This window comes from Amblyomma maculatum, chromosome 3 (assembly GCF_055883805.1).
Source record: "Amblyomma maculatum isolate TAMU_Amacu chromosome 3, ASM5588380v1, whole genome shotgun sequence".
Lineage (NCBI taxonomy): Eukaryota > Metazoa > Arthropoda > Arachnida > Ixodida > Ixodidae > Amblyomma > Amblyomma maculatum.
Window position 1 is genome coordinate 94,316,844 of NC_139346.1, and position 27,906 is coordinate 94,344,749.

The 27,906-nt window shown below is 45.6% G+C and overlaps 1 protein-coding gene across 1 annotated transcript in view; it reads right to left on the minus strand.

Annotated features, from left to right (window-relative positions):
* The window catches only part of l(3)80Fj (lethal (3) 80Fj), a 141,726-nt gene extending 115,835 nt beyond the window's left edge, over positions 1-25,891 (minus strand). Inside the window, exons 1-10 of the mRNA XM_084597788.1 lie at positions 25,784-25,891; positions 25,566-25,665; positions 20,182-20,377; positions 16,616-16,724; positions 14,950-15,048; positions 13,372-13,500; positions 12,286-12,354; positions 10,141-10,249; positions 2,322-2,396; positions 1,584-1,712 (exon numbers count right to left, since the gene is read on the minus strand). Coding sequence (XP_084453914.1) covers positions 1,584-1,712; positions 2,322-2,396; positions 10,141-10,249; positions 12,286-12,354; positions 13,372-13,500; positions 14,950-15,048; positions 16,616-16,724; positions 20,182-20,377; positions 25,566-25,665; positions 25,784-25,798 — 1,030 coding nt within the window. The 5' untranslated portion in view covers positions 25,799-25,891. The remainder of the gene's footprint in view (positions 1-1,583; positions 1,713-2,321; positions 2,397-10,140; positions 10,250-12,285; positions 12,355-13,371; positions 13,501-14,949; positions 15,049-16,615; positions 16,725-20,181; positions 20,378-25,565; positions 25,666-25,783) is intronic.
* Between the last annotated feature and the right edge of the window lie 2,015 nt (positions 25,892-27,906).

Here is a 27,906-nt window from a genome sequence, read left to right on the forward strand (position 1 = left end):
GCTTTTCTGTTATGAATTCATGCTAAGCTAAGCAGAATTCGCAACATAGTGCGGTTGTTATTGCCCCTGCATCAACACTGCCCCCGTAGCATGCAAAAAAAAAAGGAAGAAAATGTTTTTTATACATTCAAGAACTCCTCAAAGCACAAAAGCTGATTCAGTCAACTCCAAGCCAGAGTAGCGATACAGCTCCTTGGTTTTCATGCTTCTGCAGCATGAACATGCCGAGGTCTAATTCATGGCTAAGCAAGGCGATGCACGCCAATCACACATGCGAACAGTCGTGACAGTCGAAGCAGTGACAACAGCAACGTAGCAGCAGCATAAGCTGTCAGGCAACGTCACATGATTATGACCCAGTGTCAGATAGGCTGAAGAGCCGGTTTCGAGGCTACAAGAAAACAAACAAGATGATGGAAACATAGCTGATGCTTGCAAAATGCAAAAATTCAAACAACACTCCATGGACAATCTGAAATTTCGAACGTGAATTCACTCACTATACTTGCCACTGATGCACAGTGGTTGACCTTCGGCTAATAAACCAGTGTACCCGGGTTCAAACATGACCACCGAGGCCACATGCAGTAAAGATCCCCAAGTGGTCGAAATTACTCCTTTCACTGCCACCATCCTCACTTTCCTTCTTGAAAGGTTCATGCATCAATCAAGAAGTGTGACAGATCCTGTGCCTTTTCTTTCCTATAAATCAATTTAAAATTTTTCTTTATTGACTTCATAGGGTACACGACGGGCCAAAAATAGTCAGAAAAATCAAGCATGCTCCCAAAAATTAGGCACTCAAAAATTCTGTTATCAACTTTATGGAGAACAATCTCCCATCATTCCCTGCAAAGTCAGCTTTCCCCTGCGGTAGTTACTCTAGCTATCACGAGATGACGCCAGTGTCAGAGCTAAAATGAACTATCGAGAGATGGCACCAGCATTGCGGCAGCCCGAGTGCCACCTACAGCTTCGTCATGGCGCACGCGAGAGTTGACGGAGCTTGGACATCAGGAACTCAACACAAATGGACACATCCTTGCGGGACTCTGCAGTCGCCGGCAAGGCGAAGCCTTGCGAGACTGTTCCCGCTTGCTCGTCCTGTCCGCCCTTGGAAGTTTGGTTTGGTTTATGGGGTTTAACGTCCCAAAGTGCCCTTGGAATTTATCCCCTGCCCTAGCGTGGGTGAACCAGTAGCCTTGCTGGTGAGTCAGATGATCTAGATTCATCAGCATGCTTTTTTGCTAACTGACGTTGTTATTGCCATAACAAATGCCTGTTTGTTGCCAGCACGTGTTGTTTCTTTGTTCCCAAGAGCACGGCCTGTCGTGGTCGGAGTGAAGCGGGGAACGCGCATTTCCCCCCTATTGCAACCCCACAACTGTTAGAAAATTTAGGCTTCCACAGCAAGTGAAATCAAACTGCATCCGACGGGGTGCTCGGCATAAGCCAACAAAACAAAGCAAAGATTCCGTCATACTTAACCTTCGGCAACCTATTCAATATTTTCAGGAGACAGATAAGAACTGAGGCAGAGCCAGAAAAAAACAGCGTAGTAAGATGATGCCTTTTGCACCCACCGTTGAGGACGCCCACCAGGTGCTTGAGGAGTGCCTCGAGGGCATCCTGGGATCCACACTGATGGGCCAGGTTGCGCAAAGCCACCACTGCACCCTGCCTACATGACTCGTCCTTGGCTATCAAGTGCTCTAGGAGGGGGTTGGAAATGGAAGACACAAACACACCAGCAATGAATAAAGGCCACAGGGTGAGTTAAAATGAGTGGGATAAAGAGACAACGTGCAAGGAGGAGACACAGTAATGGAAACTGGTCAGTTCCCAGTCCCATGCTCCTAAAATGACCAGATGTCCGCTGCTTTATCTTTAAAATCCTTCTTTAAACTGTCTTTAAAATTTCTTTAAATTACCTTTGAAATTCCCACAATACTAGTCATCTCTTCAAATGACTGCACAACTGGGCAGAAATCCATAGTCACCCTGGCCAGACCCCCCCCCAGAACTACAATTTGTCGCACAATCAAACTTTATTTTTTTCTGTCACAACTTTACCAGCAGTCAGATGTGCCCATTCTGCCTCCATCTTTTGAATGGTGGACAAGGGCTTCCAGAAATCAGCTTCAATTAAGGCAGAAACCTGCACTACCTTAATGCTGCATTCACAAAGGTATATAAGCAACCAGGTTCGAACTACGGAGAGCACCACATTCAATCGAAATAATTTCCCCTCTTACACAGTGGCCCTGTGCCAAAACAGATGCCAAGGCTCTCTGCTTATGTGAAGAATGAGGACCACTCACGTGCTAGGCTTTTCCCTAGTTCGCCCAGGTAAGGACTCAGCTCCAGCGAGACGCCCTGAAGCACGTGTGCCACGCCTGCAACACACAAATACACGAGGCAAGTATATCGCACCACTGTTTTCAGAGCCTATATGTGCACTAGAACCAAGCTTCCATGCTCGGATGTTGCCATCAAGGAGCGCACAGTGCTGACAGGCAAAATGGGAGACGTAAGTCAACAGCACGTTCACAATAAACCCATAGGCTGTTGTCATGGCAATGCCACTACTGCTAGGAGTTTTTTGCTCCCAGGGGTGTAACAGCTGGAATGGGATTTGTAGCAATTTTTGGAGAAGCAAAATATTAGTTTTGGAGCATTAAAATCCATATTTGGAGCAGCTCACAAAGAAAAAAAATTCACTTTGCAGCATGAATTCAAATTTTGTAGCCGTTAGACAGGCGCTCCGTGGTGTTTGTCTTTTCTGTCGTTCAATGTGTTAGCGCGGTGAAACCAATATGAATAACCAACTAGGCCCGATTCTCGCCATTTTAGGAAAGAAACCTTGCTTTTGGCACAAAAAGAAAGAAAGAAAAAAAAATGAAGAGGTGTGAATATCGGACCGTATGAATGTGATCCAAAGAAAATCTACCAAGGGCCATCTATCACAGGCGCTTAGTATATTTCCTTTAGGAATCCAGCATGTGCCTATTTTTGTAAATAAACGTTTTGTACTGCAAGGCATGCTATTTCGTTCTGTCAGTTCCTAAATTCGGATAATCTGAACTAGGATCAGCTAATGCTTATGTAAGTCTATGACATCAGATGGTCAGTTACTCTAATGGCGCATTCGGTTGGGAGGACGAGAGCAGAGGTGCCGGGCATTGCAAAGCAGTACAGGAGCATGCCGAGCGATGGTGTAACTGTTCTCCCAAGGAAATGCTCTCTGCGTGTCGAGAGCAACGCTCCATGACCACGTGACCACACTTCTCTGCTTCTCTCCTCAGCATTCTTCACCTGCCTGCAGTGGCGGCAGTTGCAACCCGAGGAGAGGCCAACGCTGCGTGAAGAACCGCCTGTTTTGTATGCCTTTGTTCTTACAGCGCAGCAATTTGTCTCTTTTGGCCTTTTCGACGACAGCAGCGACTCTCAAACATGCATACAGCACCTCAGCAATGCTTTCCGCTCCTGACGCAAATTCGCTTAATTCCGAACAGCTCTCCGAGTGCCGACGCTTTGCAGTCGCCATTTTGAGCATCGCCGACTCGAGAGAAAAAAAAAAGATGGTGCGGATATGACGCTTTATGCCATGTGACTTCCTCTGCACTCTCTTTCGACGAGAGACCAGCCGGGAGTGCACTCGGCTGCTCTCAGCGGAGCAAAAGCTCTCCTCCTCTACCATTGGAAGCCAGTGATTCTACTCCTGCTCTTCCACTGGAGGGCACCCACTTGTCTGAGAGCACTTTTGAAGTGCTCTCAAGTGTACCTGCTTTCCCACTTGAATGCGCCATAACATGAATGGGCCTCACTCCAGTTAATTCGGACTGGTGATTGCGCCAAGGTATGACGCGCCTAGCTAGCCATTTCCAATACATCTACCTGAGCCCCAATTACACGGAACAGTAGTGCCCCTGCGCACTGTGGCAGGCATAACTATTGCAAGGTCGCCATTTCTAAAACACAGCTTAGTCGCATAGTTTCACTTTTCCTTTTCCTTAACTTCAAGCTAACCCGCAGCTGCGATAGAGCGCGCGTCGACCGGTCACGCCATTTCAAACACTCCTTGGCACACATCCCTGGTCAATTTTACTTTTGAATGCCATCAAGCTGTTGTAATGCCTGCGCATATATCCCTCGAATGTATCCACATACTGTTTTCGGTACGTTGAAACTGCACTTCGGTCATGTGCTGTTGCACTTTACAGCGCGCTTCACAGCAATGCTTCAACGCATTGACTGTACGGAGGAGCATAGTCTATTTATAGGGCTGCTTTGTGAAGAGGCACCACAGCTACTGCATTGCCCTGCAAAACAGGCTGCAAGGCACTTAAGATTGTAAAGCAATTTTACAACATTACGAACAGTGTGCATGAACAAGGCACACTGTTCGTAATGAACAAAAATTTAGTAAAATCGTCATTCTCTTTTGGATTTCATTTAAAATGCAGACAGCCATCACACAGATGTTCAATCGACAAAATTAATGTGACGCAAAATGGTTTTTAGCAGTTTTTGTTCCATCTTGTATTACTCCTATGTTTGATCAACCATGTGTGCATAGAATTTTAACGTGCCATTGTTCCTTGCTGATTGCTTCAAACGTATTTCTAGATGTATCATTGTCTGAGTGTATTGTTTGAATTTACATTTACAGATGAATTTTGAATCTTCCTGGTCATGTTTCTGCTTTTCTACCATTTAGTTTGTTGCATAAACATCTCCCATTGCTTTCTCCTATATATATCATGAATACTGTTTCGCAGTACCCACCAAATATGTATTACCAGCGTGTGTCAGTCGTCCCTCACTACTTTGTTATAACAACATACTCGCTGTCACAGCTGCCTAACCAGGGTGCGTAGCCCCAGTCAAGCCTTAATCTGGCTTTTTGGCTACGATCCCTTTCAACACTGTAATGTTGTTGGAAAAATATTCAATAAATGAAATGAAATGAAATTCAGACTTTTAGTCAATTCGAACATTGCTCCTGGTACCTTGAAGGCCAAACTGATGAGAGTTTACTGTATAATGCAGTTGCATTTTGAAACTGATGAGGTCAGCAAAAAAAAACACAAAAACACTGCATTCGCACAATTATAGTAGGTCTACGCTAGGGCATTTGCCTAGAATTACTACAATTAACAGGGAAACCGTCATCAGCAGAGAGCGCTGCTAACTATTTTTCAGAGAAGTGAGATGAAGGGGTGACCATAAATGCAAATGCTGAAGCATGCTGAGCTGATCTAACAGGCTACACCACCTGCATATAAAAAGCAACCAATGCCTTGGCTTAGGATGTGCAAGAGAAACAGTTGCTTCGAGGAATGATCTTTGCGTTCTTTTTTTATACGTAAGAGAAGTAATGACACTTCCTTGTGTCCCTTTATGCACAATGTGGCGCAGCTTGTTGGGCGTGCTTGAAAATTGCAGCTGCTGTCTGCTGCACTTTCTCACTGATTACAGGTGATCCAGGCAAATACAGATGTTAAATTTCCCAAAGAGCACAGAAGCTATGAAATGCTACCTTCTCCCTATGCACGTGCTTGAATAGGCCAATAAGTATCGCTGAGGAATTTTTTTAAAGTTTGGTCGCCAAATATTCAACTTCTGCTCTGGCTTTGCTTGTCACCACTGATGCGATCATCCTGACTGTTTCAAGCGATAACTTCCGTCAACAACATACACCACTTTCAAATGCACACTGCACAGATAATGAACATGTACCATAAATACGGCTGTTCGTTATCCAAATTCTCAACCATCCGCCCAAATTTCTTTATATCTCATAGGCTCTGTGACAACTTTTCTTGGCAGTGGAGGCAAGGCTATAGAGCAAAAAATTACAGGACTGCGCTCAAGTCTGCTACGAGTGGAAATGGTGAGTAACTTTACAGGGCAGTTTTCAATAACTTCATTGCTACTGATATGCCTATTATCATCACAATCGCTAGTATCAGCTAAATGCACAATCATTGTCATAACTACTACCATCATTAACACTAACTGCATCATGTTGTCATCACTACTATCAATTACGATCTGTTCCTGACGAGCCTGACATGGAGTAACGGTTTGCGCGCTCAGCTGGGGATCAGAGGGGTAGTGGTTAGATTCCTGGTGTAGACCAATTTTTTTCCTGAACGTTTCCTGCAGACACGTTAGTCTACACCACCCAAGAACCAAGAAACGCTTTCACCTTAAAACAAGCCTCCTCTTCCTATGCAGCAATATAGACTCCAATTTAGTTGATCGAATATTAAGGGGAATTCCCCCAAGGTAGAGTAGATCCATAATAAAGGAGTAATTACTCATTGACGTCCTCCCAAGCGCAGGCATGCAGCTGCAAAGGAATGCTATGAGAGCTACAGTTTTCTCAAAAACTTCGTAGTTAAAAGAAAAAATTCGTCCTGGTCTGGGGATTAAATACGGGGTCAACGCCTTTTCAGGGCAGTTGCTCTACCAACTGAGCTAACCAGGATGGCAGAACAGATGGTATGGCGAGAGCGAATTTATCCTTAACTCGAAGCAGGAACGGTGCTGGTTGACGTTCTCAGTTGACATTATCAGTTTCCCCTTAGAACACAACATACTGCAAATGCTGACAATTTTTAAGGCGAATTCTGAACATAAAAGGGCACTTCCAATGACGGAAGGTCACAGAAAAAACTTCCTTCAATTACAGCCCACCTATGTGCGGCCGGTAACAGTAAGCATCTACACATGGTGCTGGCGGCTCCAGCGACCTGGTTAACTCCACAAGCACAGGGTGTCTAGCAAACCACTATTTTTAAAATCCCTGACTTTTACAGGTTTTCCCTGATTATTTTGATTCAAATTCCCTGACGAGTGAAGAGGCTCAAAAATGTAGCTGCTGATACGAATAATACGCAACAAAAAGCTATTTATTAAAATGGCACACTGAAAACAGATTGGCTCTAATCATTTAAGGTCTATTTTTCTTAAAGAACTTAGAAGTCCGGCCTACCTAAGCAGCGATGCCTTTCTGTTTAAAGGTAAACACTTAGATTGCTAAAATGTTTATCAAAGTAGTGTTAAACTTTTTATGCTTTATTAATCATGTTCTGCAATTTACAAAAGTGAAAAGACTGTCACTAATGTTAACGGCCACTAAGATCGTCAAAAGTTTACTTAAAATTAAAAGCCTACTGATGCCAGCTTCAAAGCATGCAAGCTGCTTACCCCGCAAAAAGCTGAGCCAATCCAATCCAGTGCGCACGCTTGGCAGCCCAGCTCGCTGATCGCTTTCACGCTGGCCGCTGCCGGCGCAGTTACAGTCAAACCCGGTTATAACGAACTGCGTAATTCAACGCAATTTGTTCGCTATATAAAGTATTTTGCTATAACCAAACCCGTTTATAACGAACTTCAGTACCAAATTCGTTATACACGATGTCCAGACAGCGCAGCGAAAACGCACTAACTAAAGAAAAACCGTGCCGCTCACCATGAATCTACAAAAGAAATTTATTGCAGATAAATGCTCACTTATTTGCAGTAGGCAGTGATCTTCGCCTGAACACTGCATTTAACTTCATCAGCGAGAATCGCACTTTCCACACGCGACATCATTTCCACAAACTCCAGTCCGCTTCCCTGTATTCCGGAGCAGTATCGGCGCAGCAGATCGGTAGCAGCGAGGGCTTCGTGCAACGTCGGGCGAGGGCGATCGTCCTCCGGCGGCGGCTCCTCGGTCTCCTCGTTCGCACCAGATGCCAGCATGTCGGCAACAATTTCCGAGTCCAACGGGCTCGCTGTCACGGCTACGTTGTCGTCAACAGTGAGAAAATCCTCCAGGGCAACTTCTTCGGGCACAGCGTCCGGAACATCAGCGAGTTCTTCCCACAGCGTGGCAACATCGCTGTCATCTTGCACAGTGCGCGCTTCACTAGCAGCTTCTGCATCCTCTCGACATAGTCCAGCATGGTGGAAGCAGTTGCGGATTGTGGATTGCGTCACGTCTTGCCAGGCACGGTTAATCATTTCTATTGCGGCCAGCAAATTAATCTTGAGCTCGTCGTTAACCTGCAATTTCACCAACAGCCGCTCAACGACGCGTTTCTTGTAGCCCAGCTTGAAAGCGCGGATGATCCCCTGATCGAGGGGCTGCAAAACCGCTGTTGCGTTCGGTGGCAGGAAACAAAGCTCGATGTTCTTCAGCGTGACGCCGCAGTGGTGCGCAGAACAGTTATCGAGGAGGAGGCAAATCTTTCGCCCGCTCGTTGCAAGTTCCTCGTCCCAGCCACGCAGCCACGCTTCGAACAACGTTCTGGTCATCCAGGCCTTAGAATTTAAGTTGTATGTGACTGGGAGTGAAGTGCATCCTCGCAGGCATATAGGAGACTTGAACTTGCCTATGACAAGCGGCCGCAGCTTTGATGAACCGTCCATGTTTGTCGTGAGAAGAACGGTGACTCGGGCCTTATTCAATTTGCCGCCATGGCACTTCTCATTCTTTAGCGCCAAGGTTCTGCTCGGCAGCAGTTGCCAAAACAAGGCAGTCTCGTCGGTGTTAAAAATATTGCACGGTTCGTATCTCTCCGTGACAGCACGCCACACGTCTTGCACCCACTTTTCAGCACTCTCAGCGTCCACTGCTTGGCTTTCACCTGCAACCACCTTCCCGGTGATGGAGTAGCGGTCTTTAAATCGTTGGAGCCAACCACTGCCCGCTGTAAACCCCTCGACGTCCAGGACGAAGGCAAAATCTTTTGCCTTCTGTTGTAGCATGGGGCCAGAGACCGGCAGTTCGCGCGCGAACGTCCAAGAACCATTGGTACAGCGCTTTCTCTACTTGGTCGTAAGCCGGCTTGCGGTGGCAAAAGCCGTCACCATTTGGTCGTTCCTGTGCATTGCCTCTGACGGCCGACTGGTTTTTCAAAATGGTGCTTAACGTGCTCCGCGGAATCTTGAAACGCGCGGCAACGTCAGAGGCCGCGGCGAATTATCTCCAGCTTGTCGGAAAGCGGTAGGGCACGCCGCTGCTTCGTCGTCATCTTGCAGGATGTAGCGCCAGAATGCAAGCCAGCAGCAACGTAGGCACGTCCGGAATCGTGAGGATAGCAGCAGCACGACTTGCAAACGCGAGCAAAGAAAGCTCCGAGGATGCGGGAAAGTTCGCCACTGACGCGTTCGTTGTTCGGAGGCTGCCTTCCCTTCGCCCAAACTTGAAACCAGTTCTGGCCGGTGTTGCTTCTTTCTCGAAGCGCAATAGGTCCGGAGCTGCTCGAACGTCTTTGATCACATGGTAGGCAGCTGCCGAATAGGAGCGCTGCAAAGAGAGGCTGGCCGATGGCGCGGATTTTAAAGGCTACTCACGCTACTCCGGGCGACGGCCGCGCATGCGTACAGGAGGGTCCCTCGTGGAAGCTGCTGTAGAGAGCCCCTCCTGCGTTTTACGGAAGCGTGGCATCGGCGCAGAAGCAGCAGAAGCACCCTAGCGGGCGCGTGATGACGTATGCGCTGTGTGAGATCTTGGGGAACGGAGCCGTCGCCAATCCCCCTCCCATCTGACAACGGCATGCGCTAGAAGTATTGTGGCCCGGCAGCGTGGGCTGCCCGGAGAGAACTCGGAGCCGGCACAAAGGCCCGCCCGTTGGCGGGCGTTTGGCGACCGATCGCGCGCGCTGAGTTCGCTATATCCAATGTGTAGTTCGTTATAAAAAATACATTTTATATGCATAATGCTAGCGGAAATTCGAGTGTTCGATATAAAACATAATTCGCTCTATCCGAGTTCGTTATATTCGGGTTTGACTGTATTCCTGCTTTTTGTCGCATACTGCTCTCACGCAGTGCTTCCGCATATTTTGTTCAGTATACCACGTCCCGTGCATATTGATTCTGCTATTGTGGCAGCTCAGCCATGCGTTGGCGTCAAAGTAATATACTGCACCTCTGCACTTCGTTATAACGAGGTTCGACTGTAGCCCGATTTAAGCAACAAGCACGAACTGCTCTGCTGACCAAGATCCACTCCTAATTCTTGAATTTTATCTCCAAGTGACACACTATGCGAGCAAGCTCAAAGTCCCCTAGCTTGGTAAACGGTTCCTTGTGGACCATGTGGATGGGGAAGGTGAGTTTGGGTGAGGTGCCACTCACTCTCCATGATGATCTCAGGGTTGCGTAGCATGGCTTTCTGCAGTGCAGGCATCAGCTGCTCCTTGAAGTCCTTGTGCGTTGTATGCCGCAGGAGGCATCGCGAGTGCTCCTGCAAGCATCACATTCCACTCTCATGGGCAGGTATATGGGTCTCCCTCGAAGGGGCAGTTGAGGGACGTGGTCCCACATTGCTACTTTTGTTTTGGCAATTCTTGCCAAAACAAAAATTGTTTCTGCGTGCTTTTGCCCGTGCAACATTTTTGCGACCCAAGAAAGGGGCACTTTATCAGTTTCCATTTGCAAAAAATGCTGAAATATACTATTAAGGCACCCTATAATGCCCAATGCTAAGTGCACTAGAATCCAACACGTGCACCAGAAGACGGAACATGACTCCTTACAATTATGCTGCAATACACATCACTAATATGTAATGACCGAGAGATAAATGTCTATTCCTTGACCCCGGTAGACGTCATCATCAGGAGCAATAAGTTTGCTTTTGGCCGACCAAAGAAATACAGCAAACAGGTTTTCTTCAACTTTTTTGACGAGCCTGGCCTAGGACAGGAAAGAAGGTAAGGTAAGGAATGATTTTACTTATGCATTTGCATTCCAAGCAAAAATTTTTTTATGACAAGCTAAACTCTCTACTATACTATTGAAGCTTTTCAGAAATAAATTTGCAAAGGTTTCCAGCTTCAAACTTGCAATTGCCCACCAGTGACCATCTCAAGCCCTTCATTGTTGTTTGCACTACAGTCGAACCCGGTTATATCGAACCCGGATATATCGAATTTTGGTTATATCGAACTCACGGAATATCCCCTTGAAAGTCCCATGTAAAAGTATAGGAAAGTCGCGCCATATATCGAACTCAATTTCGCCGTCGTTCGATATATCGAACTCCGCACTATGCACTGGAAAGAGTGCCTTCCCCAAAAACGATTGCATCACTCTTGGCCGTTTGCCGCGTGACGTTTTCAAGCCACGCGCGGAAGGGATGAGAGGGGACATTTCTGGACAGCGCCGCGCCCATTCGCCAAAGGCGCGCGCATCTGCAGTTATCGTTTCCCGCGCGCCAACACATGACGTTTGCAAGCCATGTGCGTGGGTGTGCCCATTCTTTTGCCCAGCTCTCTCCTTCAGCACGTGCTACGCATGAGCCAAGCCAGCTCAGCCCATTTTCAGACAGACGTGGGACGCTTTCTCCAGCGTGTGTTGCGAACCCTCTGCGCGCGGCGGCTGACGTGGCTATGGCGCCTGCGGACGTTAAGAAGCGGCACCTATCTCTCTTTGTTTTTTGTTTTTTGCGAGAGTCATTCTTTTTTATCGTTGTGCTGTACGCGCGACGTAGCGCAAGATATGGCGGCTGCGGATGTTAAGAAGCGGCAGGCTTTTTTTTTTTTTGGCGGGAGCCGTTTATCTTTGCATGTATGAATCAAGGGAAGCACGCCGTCAGCTGCTGTGATCATGACGCCCGCCGCAAGCGCGGCGTGATAAATCGAACCAGACTTGTGCAATCAAGCCATCACGGGCACTCTGCCAAGTTCGCTCCCCGGCACCGGAGGATTAAGATAAACGCGCCCTGACGTTATCGCTGCGCAACATCTTGGCACGCTGCCAAGAAATGAGCTGTGGATGCGACCACCAAAACGGAGTGACGCGCGCCATCGGCTTGCAAGCGAAAACGCTCGCGATTTTCTGCCGCAGCGACACAGAAACCTTGTTTTGAGCTGCCACGGTGGCTCGAGCGGCGAGTGGGACGCAGTTCCAACAAGTTGGATGGAAATTGTTCGATCTGTCGCTGCCACTCGTCGCTGAGATCGCTCAATCGCTTGCATGTAAGCGAGCTGGCCTTAAAGCATTTTTTTTTTTTCCAATTCTCGGGAGCAAAAGTGGAGAGAGGGTTCATTATGCGAGTGGGTTGATTACGCGGCAAATACGGCATTGTTTTTTCGCATCGTAAATGCCGTCACAAGCCAATTTCTGTATATCGAATTATCGATATATCGAACTTTTTCGCGATCCCCTTCGAGTTCGATATATCCGGGTTCGACTGTATAAGCCAGCCCCCTTTCTGAGTCATCATTCCGTCAATGATGCTGAAACATGCTCTCAAACATATGCGCAGTGCAAACTTACAAGAACATGGGTTGGCGGTGGTGTCTTGCTCATCAGGACAGCAACCTTGAACACTTCCAGAAACTTTGCCTGCAAACCCAATGACCAAGGCTCAAGCAGTGTTCTACAGCCTCAACCCTTTCATTCGAATTGCATATGTTAGATAGAAAACATGCTCACACGCTCATGCGGAACATAAAAACAACGAGCTCAATCAGGGCTGCTCTCAATAAAGCTATTAATTCTGCCGTCATGTCTCTCCATCACTGAATCAGCGGATAGCTAAATGTCAGACACAGAGTAAAAAAAAAAAGAGCAAACTGCAAAGATTCACTAGGGGGGTGGTCCGAAACATTTAAGAGCTGTAAAATAAGCTGTAGCTGAATTTGAAAAATTTTGCAGGAATAAATGCCATTTTCAGTGCCCACAGAAATAAAGAAATATATGAAAATAGTTACAACTAGCACTTCAGTGGAATGACTTCAATGCTAGCTTATGTGAGTAAAGCACAAAAACTATGGGTGACAAGCTCCGTTAGCGGCATAATGTGATAGCGTAGATTAAAAGCCCATATACATATCTTCGCTTTAACAGAGCCATATGAATGAGCCCGTGCGGCCTAAGGGTAACGTGCACGCAAGGGTCTTGGCAGGCTGATACTAATATCACCCTCCTGTCAGAAAGGATGGGCCTGAGTTGGCAGCTCCTGCCAAACTTAACATTACGCAACATTATGTCCAGTCAGTGCACGGCCATGTCAGCTGTCAGCTACCGCCTGCCAGCGCCATGCTCATAATTTTTTGCTAACAACGCTGACGCTGACAACGATGCCGACAAAGCCAATGCCGGATTTTGTGGTGAACAGGGCCTTTAACATGGTCTGGCTACTGTAAATACTTTCCAAAACAAGCGCACGCTACGTTCAGCATATAAAGTCACAAGGGCAAAGGTTACTGCATTAATGATGGTTTGGTTTGGCTTGTAGGTTTTAACATCCTAAAGAGACTCGGGCTATGAGAGACACCGCACATGTTGCAGCCACTCGGTTGTCCGCACATCAATCTGAAGCTACGGCAACAGCACAACCAGAGAAAGGGGAAGAAGCACCTTGTGGCTGTGGATGATGTCCCGCTGCTTCTGGGAATCCAGGTAGGCAATGAGGAAGCACCACGTGAGCAGCACTGCACACGAGGGCTCCTGGCCGCTCAGTACCTCCACGTACGAGATAGTTGACACCTGCACACAGTCGCGCACGGCCCCACAGCCAATTACAAGGATCTCGCAGACACACGCTATAGGTAGGATGCAACCTGCCGCAATATCTGGAGCACTATGATTTGCAATCTGCAGCACTTTGGAGAAGAAGAATGCCGATTTAGAAGTGGTCTCGAGAACTAAAATTTGCCAATCACTTTGGAGCATGCACTAAAATCTTTAGTTTTCAAACCTCTTGTTACGGTCAATGAGTTTTTGAGTGTGACGAACTGCAGCACTGCAGTGGTGTAGGTCAGATGATCATGAGGCAACCAAAGGGGGCACAGGACTTTCTCGTCCTTCGTTCTGGCACTTGTGCGGCCTTCCCAATCTGGTTGTCGCTGCAGCGATCATGTTTTAAGCTATCCAGGAAGCACCACTCACTCCAACAAAGTAGGATGGGAAGTGGCAAAGAGCACCACCCCTAGCACCCCATGCAGTCTTCTGCACTGAGCTCGTCATTTCAACTTTCTTTCAAGAGTTGAAGAAGCTTGAACACACTGTTTTCTCCTTGGTGTTTTAGGCCAGCCTAAATATGACTAACAAAATATTCTGAATTCGGCTATACCAAATTGAAATTTCACTGGTCCTTCAAAATATTAAACTACATGCTTCCTTCCCAAGAGTGGCACTAACAGAATTCTTTTATTCTTTTTCTAAGCGTAAAGACGGGTCAGCTGTGTAGCCTTGGGCACCTGCTGGCAGAGGCTACAACTACGAAATCATGTGCAAAGTTAATGTTATGAGGACAGTGTTTGGTATTTTGTAGTCATTTTCCATGCCGTGATGTTGCAGTGCAGTGAAGAAAGCCTAGTTCTTACATGGCATGCTTCGCTGCTGGAGGCATTGCATAAAACAATTGTAGCTTAGATTTAATGAATGATTATTTTGTTTATAACGTATTGGTAACCGCACTAGATATCATTTGATAGGTAGTGGCTATTTCCAAAGAACCATCCACAGCAACCCTGATGGTACATGCTGGATGCAGGCTTGACCAAGAAATGTGCCAGCACACCAGTGGGCAGCATGTCGCCACGAGTGAATCAGTAGCGAGCGTGCTATGTATTTTTGGTATCTAGGTTACAGTAACTTATAAACTGCTAGTTCTTTTTTTTGTATATAAAATTATTACGCCATTTCTTTTTGGCCGATATTTTCGGGTTCGGCTGTTTTAACTTCCCCAGACTAAAAATATGCGATGCAAAACTGAATGCCCCAGTGATCAATGAAGTCTTGCCATCTCACATCTGCTACTGTTAATTTCCACTGTGTGCTGACCGCCTTAGTTATCAAAGCATGTACATTATAAATTTTTAAATACTGCAATTCTTACAATTCCACCAACACAGAGTTACGGTCCCACTGCACACACTGTAAGCAATAGTATAACAGTGCAGTGGTGAAAAGCATGAGGAAAGTTTTTCCCACCTGTTTCCACAGGTAGTTGATTTTCCTCTTAGCCTTCTTGTTGAGCGTGGCATCGCATGCCGACGACACAGACAGAAGCAAGTTGGTCTGAGCTTCCACCTGGGGACGGCACGCGCCCAATTAGAAGATGCCAAGAATAACAGCACAGCAATGGGGATACAATATAGTCTTTGTTGCAACTGACCAGCAGAAGCAATTAATACAAGACATTAGTAAGCAAGCCAGGCAAAACTGCTGTCACAATGAGTAAAAAATAAAATCACTGCCATATCCAGCATGCTAACATCAAGATGAAAATGAAAGAACATGAAAAGAAAATTTCCACCACTCATACTGCATTACTGTAATGAGGGGGCAACTGAGGAGACAGAGATGAAAAGCATGTGATGCCATTTTACTACCAACTGTGAAGTAGGAGGAACGACAAAACGATATGACCACCACCACTGCAAAGCAAAATAATTAACAAGCCCCTTTGGCACCTCAAATTTCTTCTGCAGGCATCGGTTATGTCAAATTTCAAACTGTGTCAGCAAGAAACTAATTTAAGAGGGCTTTCCATAACTGTGGCATTTATCTTTGGGAGGATCGTTCCAGTAGTGTCACGAAAAAAGCAGCTGAAACCAAGAGCCTGTTTCAATCATAGTCACTAATGAAAAAGAAACACAAAAGTAGGCACACGGCACACATACTGACAAAAAATGGAAGTGTGGGGTTTTAATGTTTCGCAACACAACGTAACGGAGGGCTCCAAATTAATTTAAATCGCCTACAGGTCTTTACTGCACGCTGACATCACTCAGCGCATAGGCGTTTTTTCCATTTCCTTCTCCACTGAATATGGCTGCCAAAGCTGGGACTGAACTTGCAATTTCAGGATCAGCAGCCAAATGCCAATGCAACCGAGTCACCATGGCAGGTATAACTGAAAAAGGTTTGCTGCCTCACTTGGAGTGAAACTATGACAATTAGGAGTGATAATTTGGCCAAGTGCACTACTGATTGCACTGGATGCATTAAGCAAATTCTCTCAATGACTTATCACACAGAACCTATGTGAACTCACAAATTCAGTCCAAACAACATCAACGTACAAACGAAAGCACGGTGCTCATTAATAACGGAACACAATTTCATATAAGCTCAAAACAAACCGGCTGCTCCTTCATTTTGATGCATCTTCAGCTATGTCAGCCAAGTTACGGCTACAAACACATATGAAGACACATGTAGTGAGTCACTAGAGAGATTTAGAATACCATGGTCCACGATCCGCCACTACAACCCTCTACGCGCTGGCAGTGCGCACACACTGATTGGTCCCGATGTGGCAGGTCTATATGTTGACTTCCAGAATGTGGCGCCACCTATCAGCGTTGAGGGAACGTGGGCATGTGCAGTGGCGGATCACGGTAACGGAACGCGGCATACTAAAATTCTCTACTGATTACCAAAGAGAGGAAAAAAACTTCACTGGCTATTCCCTCACAGTAGTATTAATCTTTGCAATAACAATCAAAATGTGTGTGAGAAGGTAGCCGGAGCAAACCAGACAGTGCCTCAAACTACAAAGCCACAGTGCCAACGTTTGTCATCGAATGTTGCAATCAAAGGAAGCAGCAGGCCCTCCTGCACCCTTCGATCCCTTGCAGATGTAATCCCTTACCAGATCCCGGATCTTCTCAGGTTTGAGGTCTCCCTGATTGACCAGGACCTGGTGGGCTACTTTGCAAGACCAACTGAGTGCTGTGAGGCAGGTGCGAGCCAAGTTCTTCCTGCAAACGAGCGCACACTGACCCATTTAGTATCAGCACCAAATGGCAGACATCAAGGCAGGAAAAACATTCCAAACCATTCAAATGGATATTCCAGCTGCGAATTAATGGAATGCGGTTTTTGAAAAATCACATGAACAATGGTGAAGAACACTACAAGTTTGTTCATTCAAGATCATCAGTCTGCGAAGGCAAGCAGGAAAAGTGCTGCGTAGTTAGGTTTCCGTTGTGCTCAGTCAAGCTTGTAAACAATTACTAACATTGAAGCACTCTCGAGTGCTTTAGTTCTCATGAACAACATAAAGGCTGCAGATTGCACTCAAGCCTGCTTAAGAGTGGAAATGGCGAAAGCCACTTTGCAGGACTGCTTTCATCAGCTGCATCGTCATTGCTACTATTGCCACCACTATCACTACTGCCAGCATTATTACCATCAGCTAAATGCACTGTCATTGTAACCATTACCATTAACTGCATCATCATCATTACTACTGTCATCATTATTACAAATTGCAGCGTCATTTTCCTCCCTACTATCATCCTTATGCTAGACAAAGGGAATTACGATCTGTTTCTCACGAGTGCAGCATGGAATAGTGGTTTGAATGCTCGGCTGGAAATCGGAAGGATAGTGGTTCAATTCTCGAAGTAGACAAATTTTTTTCTTAAGTAGAATTACCGCAGACGTTTTCTATCACACCTTCTGTACACGGCGCGCGTAAGCCGAGAAAGGCAAAAGCTTTTCTCAGCTCATGCCAACAGGTGACCAAGCATGTGACCAGCAGGGCACTAAGTGTCACACCTCACACTCATACTGTGAGGTTGAGGTTGGGTGCTTGACCTCACAAAAGAAACAAAAAAGTCAGTAAAATGAGTTATGCATCAAAATTGCAATTAAAGTCCATGTGTCAACAATTGTCACCCAGCCAAATTGATGACGGTACCATTTTAACTATTTATTACGGCAATAACAGCAGCTGTGCTCAGGGTACTCCGGATAACTTGAACCAAGGGTTCAAAGGGACGGAATACTGCACTCTAGGCGTCCAGGTTTTTTTTCATCACAATGTAAAGCTTCCTGTCTCGAGATCGATTGTGTATTGGTCCTTCCAGAAGCGCTGTAGAAAACTTTTACAGAGAATTTTTGTATCTGTGCATCCGCCCATTTTTATGTAGTCTGGTGCTGGAAACCATGAGTAGTAACCACGGTGATAATTGCACGTTGGCAAAAGCGATGTACCCGAAAATAATATAATTTCACCCGTCGGACAGTAACCAGACATTTTTTGCACACAGTACAGTAGAGCCCCTTTAGGTAAAGTCACTGGGACCAGCAAAAATATTTACTACATCGAGGTCTTTATTATATCAATTGTTGGTGATGACATGGTCTTGAAGATGTCTGGTATACTCGCAAACAAGTCTTTCTGGCTATGGATCCAGGGCTACGGGGTTTCGTCATGGTGTTCTACAACATGCAGTTCTGGCAGATCTGGCCTCAGGTACGGTTTCGGTTTCAGTTCCTTCCTTGCTTGAAATAATGGCTTTCGAGCCTCCAATGAGGCAGAAATGTCTTCCTTTAGACTAATTAAAGTCTAAGCAAACGTGTATTTGCGGTTAATGAATATCATGCGCTGCGTACGTTGCCGAAACGAGCGCATTACGAAGCACGCAGAAACCGACGGGTAGACGCAGCAGCAGCAGCCGACGCACGCCTCGGGAGATGCCCAGCAGATGGCGTGGCCATCCCGTTTGCTCGGTGTCGTGTATTGATATTAAAATGCACAACACTAAAGTTGTACTGGCCTATCGTGTAGTACAATTTTGATGTAATGACAACATAGGCAATTCCGCGTAATGATATAATATTGCAGAGAATGATTCACGTAATATATCAAGGGACTATATCCTGCTGCGCAGTCAGCTGGTGCGTTTTGGCTCTGTTGCTTTGGCTGCACAGCCGCAAAAACTTGTCTGGAAGTATAATTAAATAGGCACTGACTGAAAACGTCTGGTTGCTTAATGAAAAAAAATAACTCTGAAATACTTTTCATTTCCCTTTTATCATCTTTTCGTGCAATTTTTTTGTTATAAAATTTTTTTACATTTTGTGAAAGTACCTCTTAAGCATGAGGACAAGGTGGCTTTCACCAAGTTTGATTTCAAGTGAAAATCAAAGCCGTGCATGAACACTGTGTCACTTTTTGCTGTTTCTGTTTTTTAAAAGGCAATAAATGATAAATGCACGTGGCAGTCAAGGGCTGTAACACCGCACTCGCTGCACCTTCACTTTTTGCCTCCACTGCCTCATGCTTCGTGCTGCAAAGTGCAATGAGTGTTCACCCGTTTCTTCCCCTTTCCCATTTCTTGCTGTACTTTTACTCTACTTTATGAACGGACCAAGCCACCTCCTTTCCATGTTTGTAGACAGCTTTACTTTTCTTTCCTACGCGCTGCATGCTTCTCCTCACGGTTTTAAAACCTCCGTAAAGTAGGCTCCTCCTAAATGCTGCTAAGCCTGGTGGTAAAGCCACATAAACGAACACTCGGTGTTATTTTTCTGTTGTCAAATACAAAAAATCTTTGTTTCGCGATTCTACGCAGTGCTCGGGCGGTGATCTCATATCGCGGGAGTCGTCGCCGCAGCCAGGCGCACTTTACTATAACAGATTTTTACCAAAAACATCTTTACTATAAAGGGGGAAAATTTGTCTATGGAAGATGAACTGGGACTTCAGTTTCACTTTACTATATCCGAGTTTACTATAGCGGGGTTCTACTGTCAATTTTAATTTCTACATCCAAAGGTGTTACAACGCACAAATGTATACATCATCGACAAAAATTTTGGTGAGTCATGATCACCGCTTCATCCCCAAATATTCAAAACACTGTGGCACCATCTAGTGACAAACCCTAAAAGCACATCACAGACAATGCAAAAAGAGGTTGGTTTTTGCAGACCGACGCAGCGGAGTGTGTGCAAAATATAATAAAACAACGTGAGCACTCTGTAAAAAATAGAGAACACTGTGCAATGAATCAATGCACATTCCATACAGGATACATAAACTGATTGAGGTGAATAGATATCTTAGTGGAAGGCTGTGGTGATAAAGCTTTATTGAGAAAAGGGTGGAGGATTAAGGCAAGTTAGCAAGCGCACTGCAGTTCGTGGAGATCTTTGGCTACACCGGCCCATTTGAAGACCTTGGACTGAATGCCCAGGTCATCGTTGGACCTTAACTTATCCCAAACTTCTTTGGAGGGATAAGGCGAGAGTTCTGAGGGAGGCTTATGGACTTTGCATGCCCAAATCATATAGACAAAATTGTCTTTCTTGCAAAAAAAGCGGCAGAAGGGATTCATATTCCTATTTTGAATTTTTTGTATGTAGTTTGGGTCTTCATAAAATTTGCTGGTGCCTGATCAGTGTTTTATGGGGTGGAACCCTCACGTGATGCAGAGGGGCTTGTGCTCGCGGGACACGTCCAGGATGGTTGCGATAAGGTATCCTGCACTGGACGGGTGGGCTGCCAACAGGGAGCCCACAAACTGCTCCACCAGGTGGCGCGAGGTGCTCCCATTGTAGCGAGGCAGAGTCAGCCGCAGCACTTGGCACAGTCCCCGCACAACGGGTTCTGTCACGGATCCTGCAGCAGGTGTCACGTGACGCACAGGCTTACCTTTATACACAACACACATTCAGGAACCAACAGTCTACCCACTTGTATTAGTATGCCAATCTGATTGAAAAAGAGCAAACAAAACGCATATCAATAGGCAAACCACTGCCTTACCTGTGTGTGATGAGCATCAGGTAACTGGAACCTACCAATACTCCTATATATTGCTATGTACCAGCACAGCCTAGTACATAGCAATACATAGCATAGCATACATAGCATTTGGTCCTGTACAAATGATTCATGCACACAGAAAATAGCAAACACTGGACAAGTTAGTGCATGGCATCTGCCTCAGTCTCTGCACACTATTAAAGGTAAGCAGAGGCAAAAGTAGGATTCCAAGCATGCAAGATGACACACTGTCTTTTTTTTATGTGACAGCACAGGTAGCCACATAACAGAAAAGATGAGAACAAATTGTCAATGCCTGCTAGTTCTGCCTAGTGCTATGATGCATAAAATGATTGATACATAGCTTGCGAGTGGATAGCAATACAGGAGTGGAAGCTGGCTCGGACATTTTGGAGCAATTGAGGGAGCAGTAACAACGCCATTTCGGAGCAGCTTTAGAGCAATAAAATGATAGTTTGGAGCATTTGAATTATGTTTAGGAGCACATTTCTAAGGTCAAATGCCTCTGATAATTGTGGTTTTCTCTTTCTGACATACAAAATTGCCAATCTGATTCTTTTTTATGTAAGTTAGATGCTTTTCAAACTTTGCACTCATCTTTGACAAGACAAACAGGCAAAGCATGTAAAGATATATCTTATAACAAAGGCTGACCCAAGCAACAACTTGGAACAGACTAGCCGCCTGACCTAAACCGTTTGCTTATTTTGACTTGATAGATTGAAATGTCGAGAAATCTATCGAGTCTACCACTTTGAAGACCTCAAGCAGCACCACTAATTTGGCGTTCAGATTAATGAGCCCAACATTTCTGCGCTCTTATATTGTGCATATCCTTTTTGATCCTATGCCTGTGCTGATAAATTCCTGACTACTAGTCAGTAGTGCATTAGGGAAAGATAGATGCACTGAAAAGTAGCCTTTTCAACTTTCAGCTCCTATGCTTCACTACCTCTTGCCAATAGTTCACCATTCTTTTGCTTGAGCAATGCTGGAGCTCATGTTTAACATCTTGGTGATAAGCCCTGTATGGCTTTCCAACACCCTTGAGAAGCTTGCTAGTGATTGACCGCTTTGGCAAACCAACCCCTTACACTTCAAGTATGATCATCTCTGCCATAGGCCTGACATGCTTGTCACTGACAGAGAGGCTCGATGGTGAAGTACTTGTTTGTTTTCATAGCAAAAGCATTAGAATAACTTGTGGAGTTTTCGCAGTCAGACAAGTTTCCTAATGGCTCACAGTAGTTTGCGCTATATGCTTCGCTTGCTACTCTCGTTTCTCTCTCCACTAAATTTACTTGCAAACAAAAATTTATTATGCTCCATGCTTTTCTCCCTTACAAAAATTAGCAAGACGCATTATATATTTGCACCCAGTGCGGTGAAATGCTCCAGTGTTCTGCTTAACTTGATGACAGAACATGGTGGTAGCCAGTTTGGAGCAGTTTTGGAGCAATATTGCATTTTGGAGCAGGATGGAGCAGGGAAAGCAGTTTGGAGCAAATGGGACAGCACTTCCACCCCTGCAATACCAGGCAATCGCCAGCATTGCCAAACTAGAAAGGTGGTCAGGCAACATACTTAACACATGCCAATGCCAATAACACATGACCAAAATCTGAGCAAAAGGGCTGGCTGTAATGCCATAAAAATGAATAATGGTTCAATGTGTAAGTGCTACACTTGCTTTTCCAGCATAACAAACAGTGCGAATTAGTGAGACTGCAACCACAAAATCCTTGCACACATGCACCTCTCATACCTGACTGATGTCAGGGAAACAGCATGCACAAGTTGTGAACTAAGCATAGAACCTGAACTCTGCAGCAATGCCAATGCTGTACAAATGACCTTATTTATGATTTAATCACACGTCCGCCTCTCTATGGCATTAAAGTTAACAAAAGCAGCTGTGTTAGAATGTGTCATGATGGCTTGTTTTGTGGGGTTTAACATCCCACAGTGAATCAGGCTATGAGAGATACCATATTGGAGGGCTCCTAAAAATTCAACAACCTGGGTTCTTTAACATGCACTGACATCGCACAGCACATAGACATCCAGCTTTTCACCTCCATTAAAAAGTGGCCACTGCGGTCGGGATTCGATCCCACATCATTGGGCACAGCAGTCGAGTGCCCTAACCTTTGCACCACCATGGCGGGTGAACGTGCTATGAAAGTGAGAGCTAAATAGCTTGTAATTAACGAAATACTGCTGTGTCAGCTGCATGAAGCAATGGCAATATGCTACTCAGCCTGAGCCAAATATTATAAAGACAACAGGAAATGTCAATATGTTACTAATATCAGGGACTTTAACAACAAAGAAATGTAAAAATGACACAAATAAAATACTTATCTGTTTACTGAACTATTTTGCTGTATGCACAGTTTGCAGGCAAGGATGTTACATAGTCCTTGTGGCTAACAACAGCAGCTTCCTCTATTTTCTCTCAAGACTGGGTAAATTATCTCAGACTAAATTGTCTCACTATAGTTGGATACAACTCAAAATGAAGTGGCAAATTCCCTTCAAAGAAGGCCCTCAAATGGCATCAACCAATACTCATGAGGTCATGGACAGTCCCCTCAAACATGCCAGTGTGACATCGCAGGGTCAGGCAGATGAAAGGGGATTCCCCATGGCTTAACTGAATTTAAGTTCAGCACCACGAAAACCGATCGACGTCATTGCCTCAAGGGCTTCCTTAGAAGGGTATCTGACTATAGCTGCTAGGACACAATCTATAGCAATGTCCATATTTCTGTGTGACCCCTTTTAACAGCAATAAGCTACAGAAGGTTGTCTTATCAAAAACTGGCCCTTTCAATGTCTATGGTCACTCTACTTATAAGAAGTAGCTGGTTACACCTGTTGGTGTAGTGCCAAGATGGCAAGCCTCAGACTGTTGCCCAAGGCTAGCTAAACAAGAACTAGCCCCGTTTCTGTGTCTCCCCTCCCCTCTCCTACTCTGTCCTGCCTATCAGTGCTGTTGAACTATCAAGAATTATAGCTTCGTCATTGAAAGTCCTGAACCTGACATGTGCAATAACAATTTTTCATTATTGATTGTACCATATCTTTGCACATTCCAGTACCTATTGCGATGACCAAAAAACACCTGCAGTACGAAGTTTGCACATGTGAGAAGTGCATCAGTGCACACCACAAACTACTCAGGGTGAATCCCGATCTCACAACCAGCATTCCTGTTCCAGCGACTTACAGCGCGCGACTTAAATACCTACGAGAACAATGTAGGCTTTATCCCCCTCCACACAAGGAACTAAATACACAAGAAACGAGGGAATGAAGACAGCTCCAAACCAACACTTACCCCAACCTACATCAATACAACATAATGTTCCCAGTACACTACACAGACATATGCCCTTGGAGCAACGACCACCCCACCACCTACCACGTCACATGGGGGTGCACAGGCCCCAAACCTCCACACATAAACATGCACCATTTGGAGGTGCAGTGGGAGACCACTCTATGCTCTGATCTAGAGACCTAGCGTAGGCTGGTAACTCAGGCAAGAGCGGCTGCCCAGGCCACTGGGGTCTTGAAATGAAGACTCCACTCACTGCCCCCCCCCCCCCCCTTTTTTTTCTTTTTGAAATAAAGTTTTCTCTCTCTCTCTCTCTCAGGGTGAATACAATGGACTGATTATTATATGACTGCGGTCAGCTTTTTTTGTCTCCCCAACTTGTGCACGAGGTAACACTGTCAATTTCTCACATATTCCTGGACTACTTTCTTTGGAAATAGCTAAACATGCCCTAGCTTTGAGGCCGGCCTTAAGTGGCAAAACTGAAATTACAAAAACTTCACCCAGAGGCTAAACATCACGGAATCGGAATATTGTATAAGCAACCTGTTGACCAGTGCACTGTGTACAGGTTTTCACCTTTTAGTTCCGCCCATCATGTTGCTTCACATGCTTTCTTCTCTTTCATGTGCAAATAAATATGATTATTATTATTTTCAAAATACAGGAGAACTGGAATGGTCACGATTTAACTGCACAGCAAATTGCATACACACTGACAGTTAAGCAAGCTGTTATTGCAAACATATTGCTACATTTCCTTGAAACAAACAACAGTTGGTACACACTATGAAAGCAACAGCCTCAATAAATAACGAGGCAAAGGGAGGGAAGAATGTGGACTCGGTGTAAAGGTTCTTTTCTCATGCAGCACTCCACACTTGCTCACATAAATAAATTGCACGAAATATCTGCAATAATGCATGCATCAATAGATATATAAGACATGCAATCGCAAACAAATTTCGAACCGGTTTCAAATAACGCTGGCTCTTCCACGAACCCACAAACAACGAGCAAATGCAACAGAGAAAACAAATTTCGGCTATCGGATGACTACTAACGGTACATTCGTTAAATTAACGCGCGCTTGCGGTGCGCTCTCATGTCGTTGAGCCTAGTCACGTAGTACCGTCTTTAGTTAGCACGCCGGCCGGGACTGATCGCCGGCGCGATGGTTTCGACATCACTTGAAACCGCCTAAGGTAGCCGTTGCTGTGACTGAACTGAGATATGTATGACGAAACCGTAGACCTAGGAATGTAATCGCTATCCGCGCCAAAAGTAAACAGAGCAAAATGAGCTAATTATGCACCAGGTAGCGAGCGACATCAATCGGCGCCCTAAAAGCACGATCGAGTCGGATAACACCGGCTAGAGTAATCGTCTTTGCGAACAACTCGATACGCGAGTCTGTTCATGCGGACAATGAAACTTTAAAAAAATTATCCCAGTAAACGGGAAAGAGCTGGCAAGGGCCAGAAAGTGGACAATCCAAAGCTTGCTTCCCGGCAACACGTGCATACATCGAGGTCGATGCCGCATTTCGACGATGCACCGTTCCGAGTGAACTCGGGTGACTACCGGACCCGCTATGACACGTCACATGAACGAAATTTTAGCCGCACACCGTGAAGGTTCCACCTCCGTTAAATCGCAACCAGAAGGAACGTTTACCGCTTTTTGTCGCCTCTTCCAGCTGGAGGAAGATATCCTTGCGGATGACAAGCTTCGACGTTTGCACCTTCACCGGAAGGTCTTTAAACACTGAAGGAACCTGAAAGAAAATACAAATTTGCTATTGCGGACTAAGCCCTTCGTGAAGGGAAATTAAAACAACGTTAGCATAAGGTTGCTTTGAAAATTTTCAAACTCAGTGGAGTAAAAAGACTCACTTCCACTCCTGCCATCACTTCTGCCAGTGCTACTGCTCACGGCGTGGAAAACATGACGTGCGATGGTGGTTACGGCGATGCGGCAGGTGCCGGCGCTGGAAACAAGAACCCGTTTGCCGGTTTGAATGGTTTCAGCATGTTTTCAGTTATGATCACTTTATTAGAAGACCAAGCATTGCAAGCGTTCTTGCAACATTCATATAATGCAGGGCAACCATATCTAGAATATTGCGGGTTATTAACGGTATGTTTTTGTTAGATTTAAAAGCACGACCAAGCAAGTACCCCCCAAAAATTATTGCGGGTTACCGTTTGTGACCGTAGTTTTGTGTGCAAGATAACTACCCTTTAAAGTTATAAAGCCGCAAGTGCTTCATGCCGGCAACACCCGTAGGCGGCAACATGCATCACCAAACTACAGTGGCCACTGTAACCAAACTTCAAATTACATGCTCTGTCTTTCATGATAAAAGACATGCATGTTGTTTAATGGTTTGAGCGGCGCTTGCAAGGGACGGATATTGTTTATTTTATTCAATCAAAGTTGAATTCAACTAATAGCACTTTCACAACCATCGCTATGACAAGAAACGAAACCAAAACCACAGCATTTGGCGACCTAATGGTCAGTGACATCATCAAATTCATCAGAGGGCGGCTTTTTCGTGTCATTTCAGATAGCGCCCGAATGCTGTGTAGGGGTTCGAACCCGACCTCGGCGGCTGCGTTTCGATGGAGGCGAAACGAAGTGGCGTCCGTGTGCTGTGCGATGTCAGCGCACGTTAAAGATCCCCAGGTGGTCTAAATTACTCCGCAGCCCTCCACTACGGCTCCCCTTTCTCTCTTTACACTTTCACTCCCACCTTCATCCCTTCCCTTACGGCGCGGTTCAGGTGTCCACAGAGTAAGTGTGACAGATACTGCGCCTTTCCCTTCCTGTGAACCAATTATATTGTGTAGGTCTACGTTTCCGCGCAGAACAATGGCAAAGTGAGCTTTTACGACTCTACATACTACAGCCTGCTCGTTTTTGCCATAGTGCAGCGTTCGTGCATGGTGACCAATGTCACAGCTGTTGTTGCTGTAGCAGGAAGTGACAAGAAAATAAAATCGAAGTGTCATTTAACGATACGCGCGACGTACCCATTCCAGTCTGGTTGAAGTTAGCGTAGCTGTAAGCAGTGGCGTCGCGAGGGGGGTGCGGCGGGTGCGATTCGCAGGGCGAAATGAATTATTGTGTAAAGACGCGAAAAGGGCGTACATCGGTGCCACTGACTGGCAAGTGTGATCTTCCCGTAGAACGAATTATTCTGTTGTGAGGAATGCTTGAAAACACATGCTTTAGTTTATGCCAGACTCCTTGCTATATTAAAGTTGAACCGGGCCTGTGTACGTGCGTACACCCTGGAAACACCAGTATTAACCCGAAACCCATAGGGAGCCCCTGCGCCGGAGCTAGACGACACCCGTCGGCGGCCGCCTCATCACCTCTTTTTGTGCATATGCAGTTCACTCTCCATTCCCTAGTGCGGAAAGGATCTATAAACATTGGTGCGGACTGCCTCTTTTGTCTTTCGTCCTGCTCGTTTATCTGCTGTGCCGTTCTCGCTCCTCGAACCAGTCACGCATCCCCCTCACACTTTCAATACGCCGAAAAGCACGCAGTGCCTGTTGCTCTGTGGAATGGCAAGTCTGATCACTACGCATTGACTAGTAAAATAATGAGAAGTAGAGCAGCTTTAGCATGGCCAGGTTCTTTAAAAGGGGAATTGAGAGAAAATGTACCCAAGGGTGCTCATGCGGTTCTTACCTTTTTTTTTTCTCTGAAAAAGGCAAAGGCATGGTTAAAATGAGAAAGGCAAGTGAAAGCATTAAAAAGCAAATGACCTTGGAGATGCCCACAGTCTCCCACCTCGCGCTTAATATTTTCTGTTGGTACGGCATCAATGCGCGTTGTTAACTTTACAATTTGGATGCAGACTGAGTCAACTTGCATCTTTTGTAGAAAAGGAGAGGAGAAAAGTTAAATATAGACAATGCTTAGTAACAGGCTTTCACCCATGCAGGTGGCATGTGAAAGGCTCGGCTTGTGATCCAACTACAACTCGTGGCACTGAAAGTTT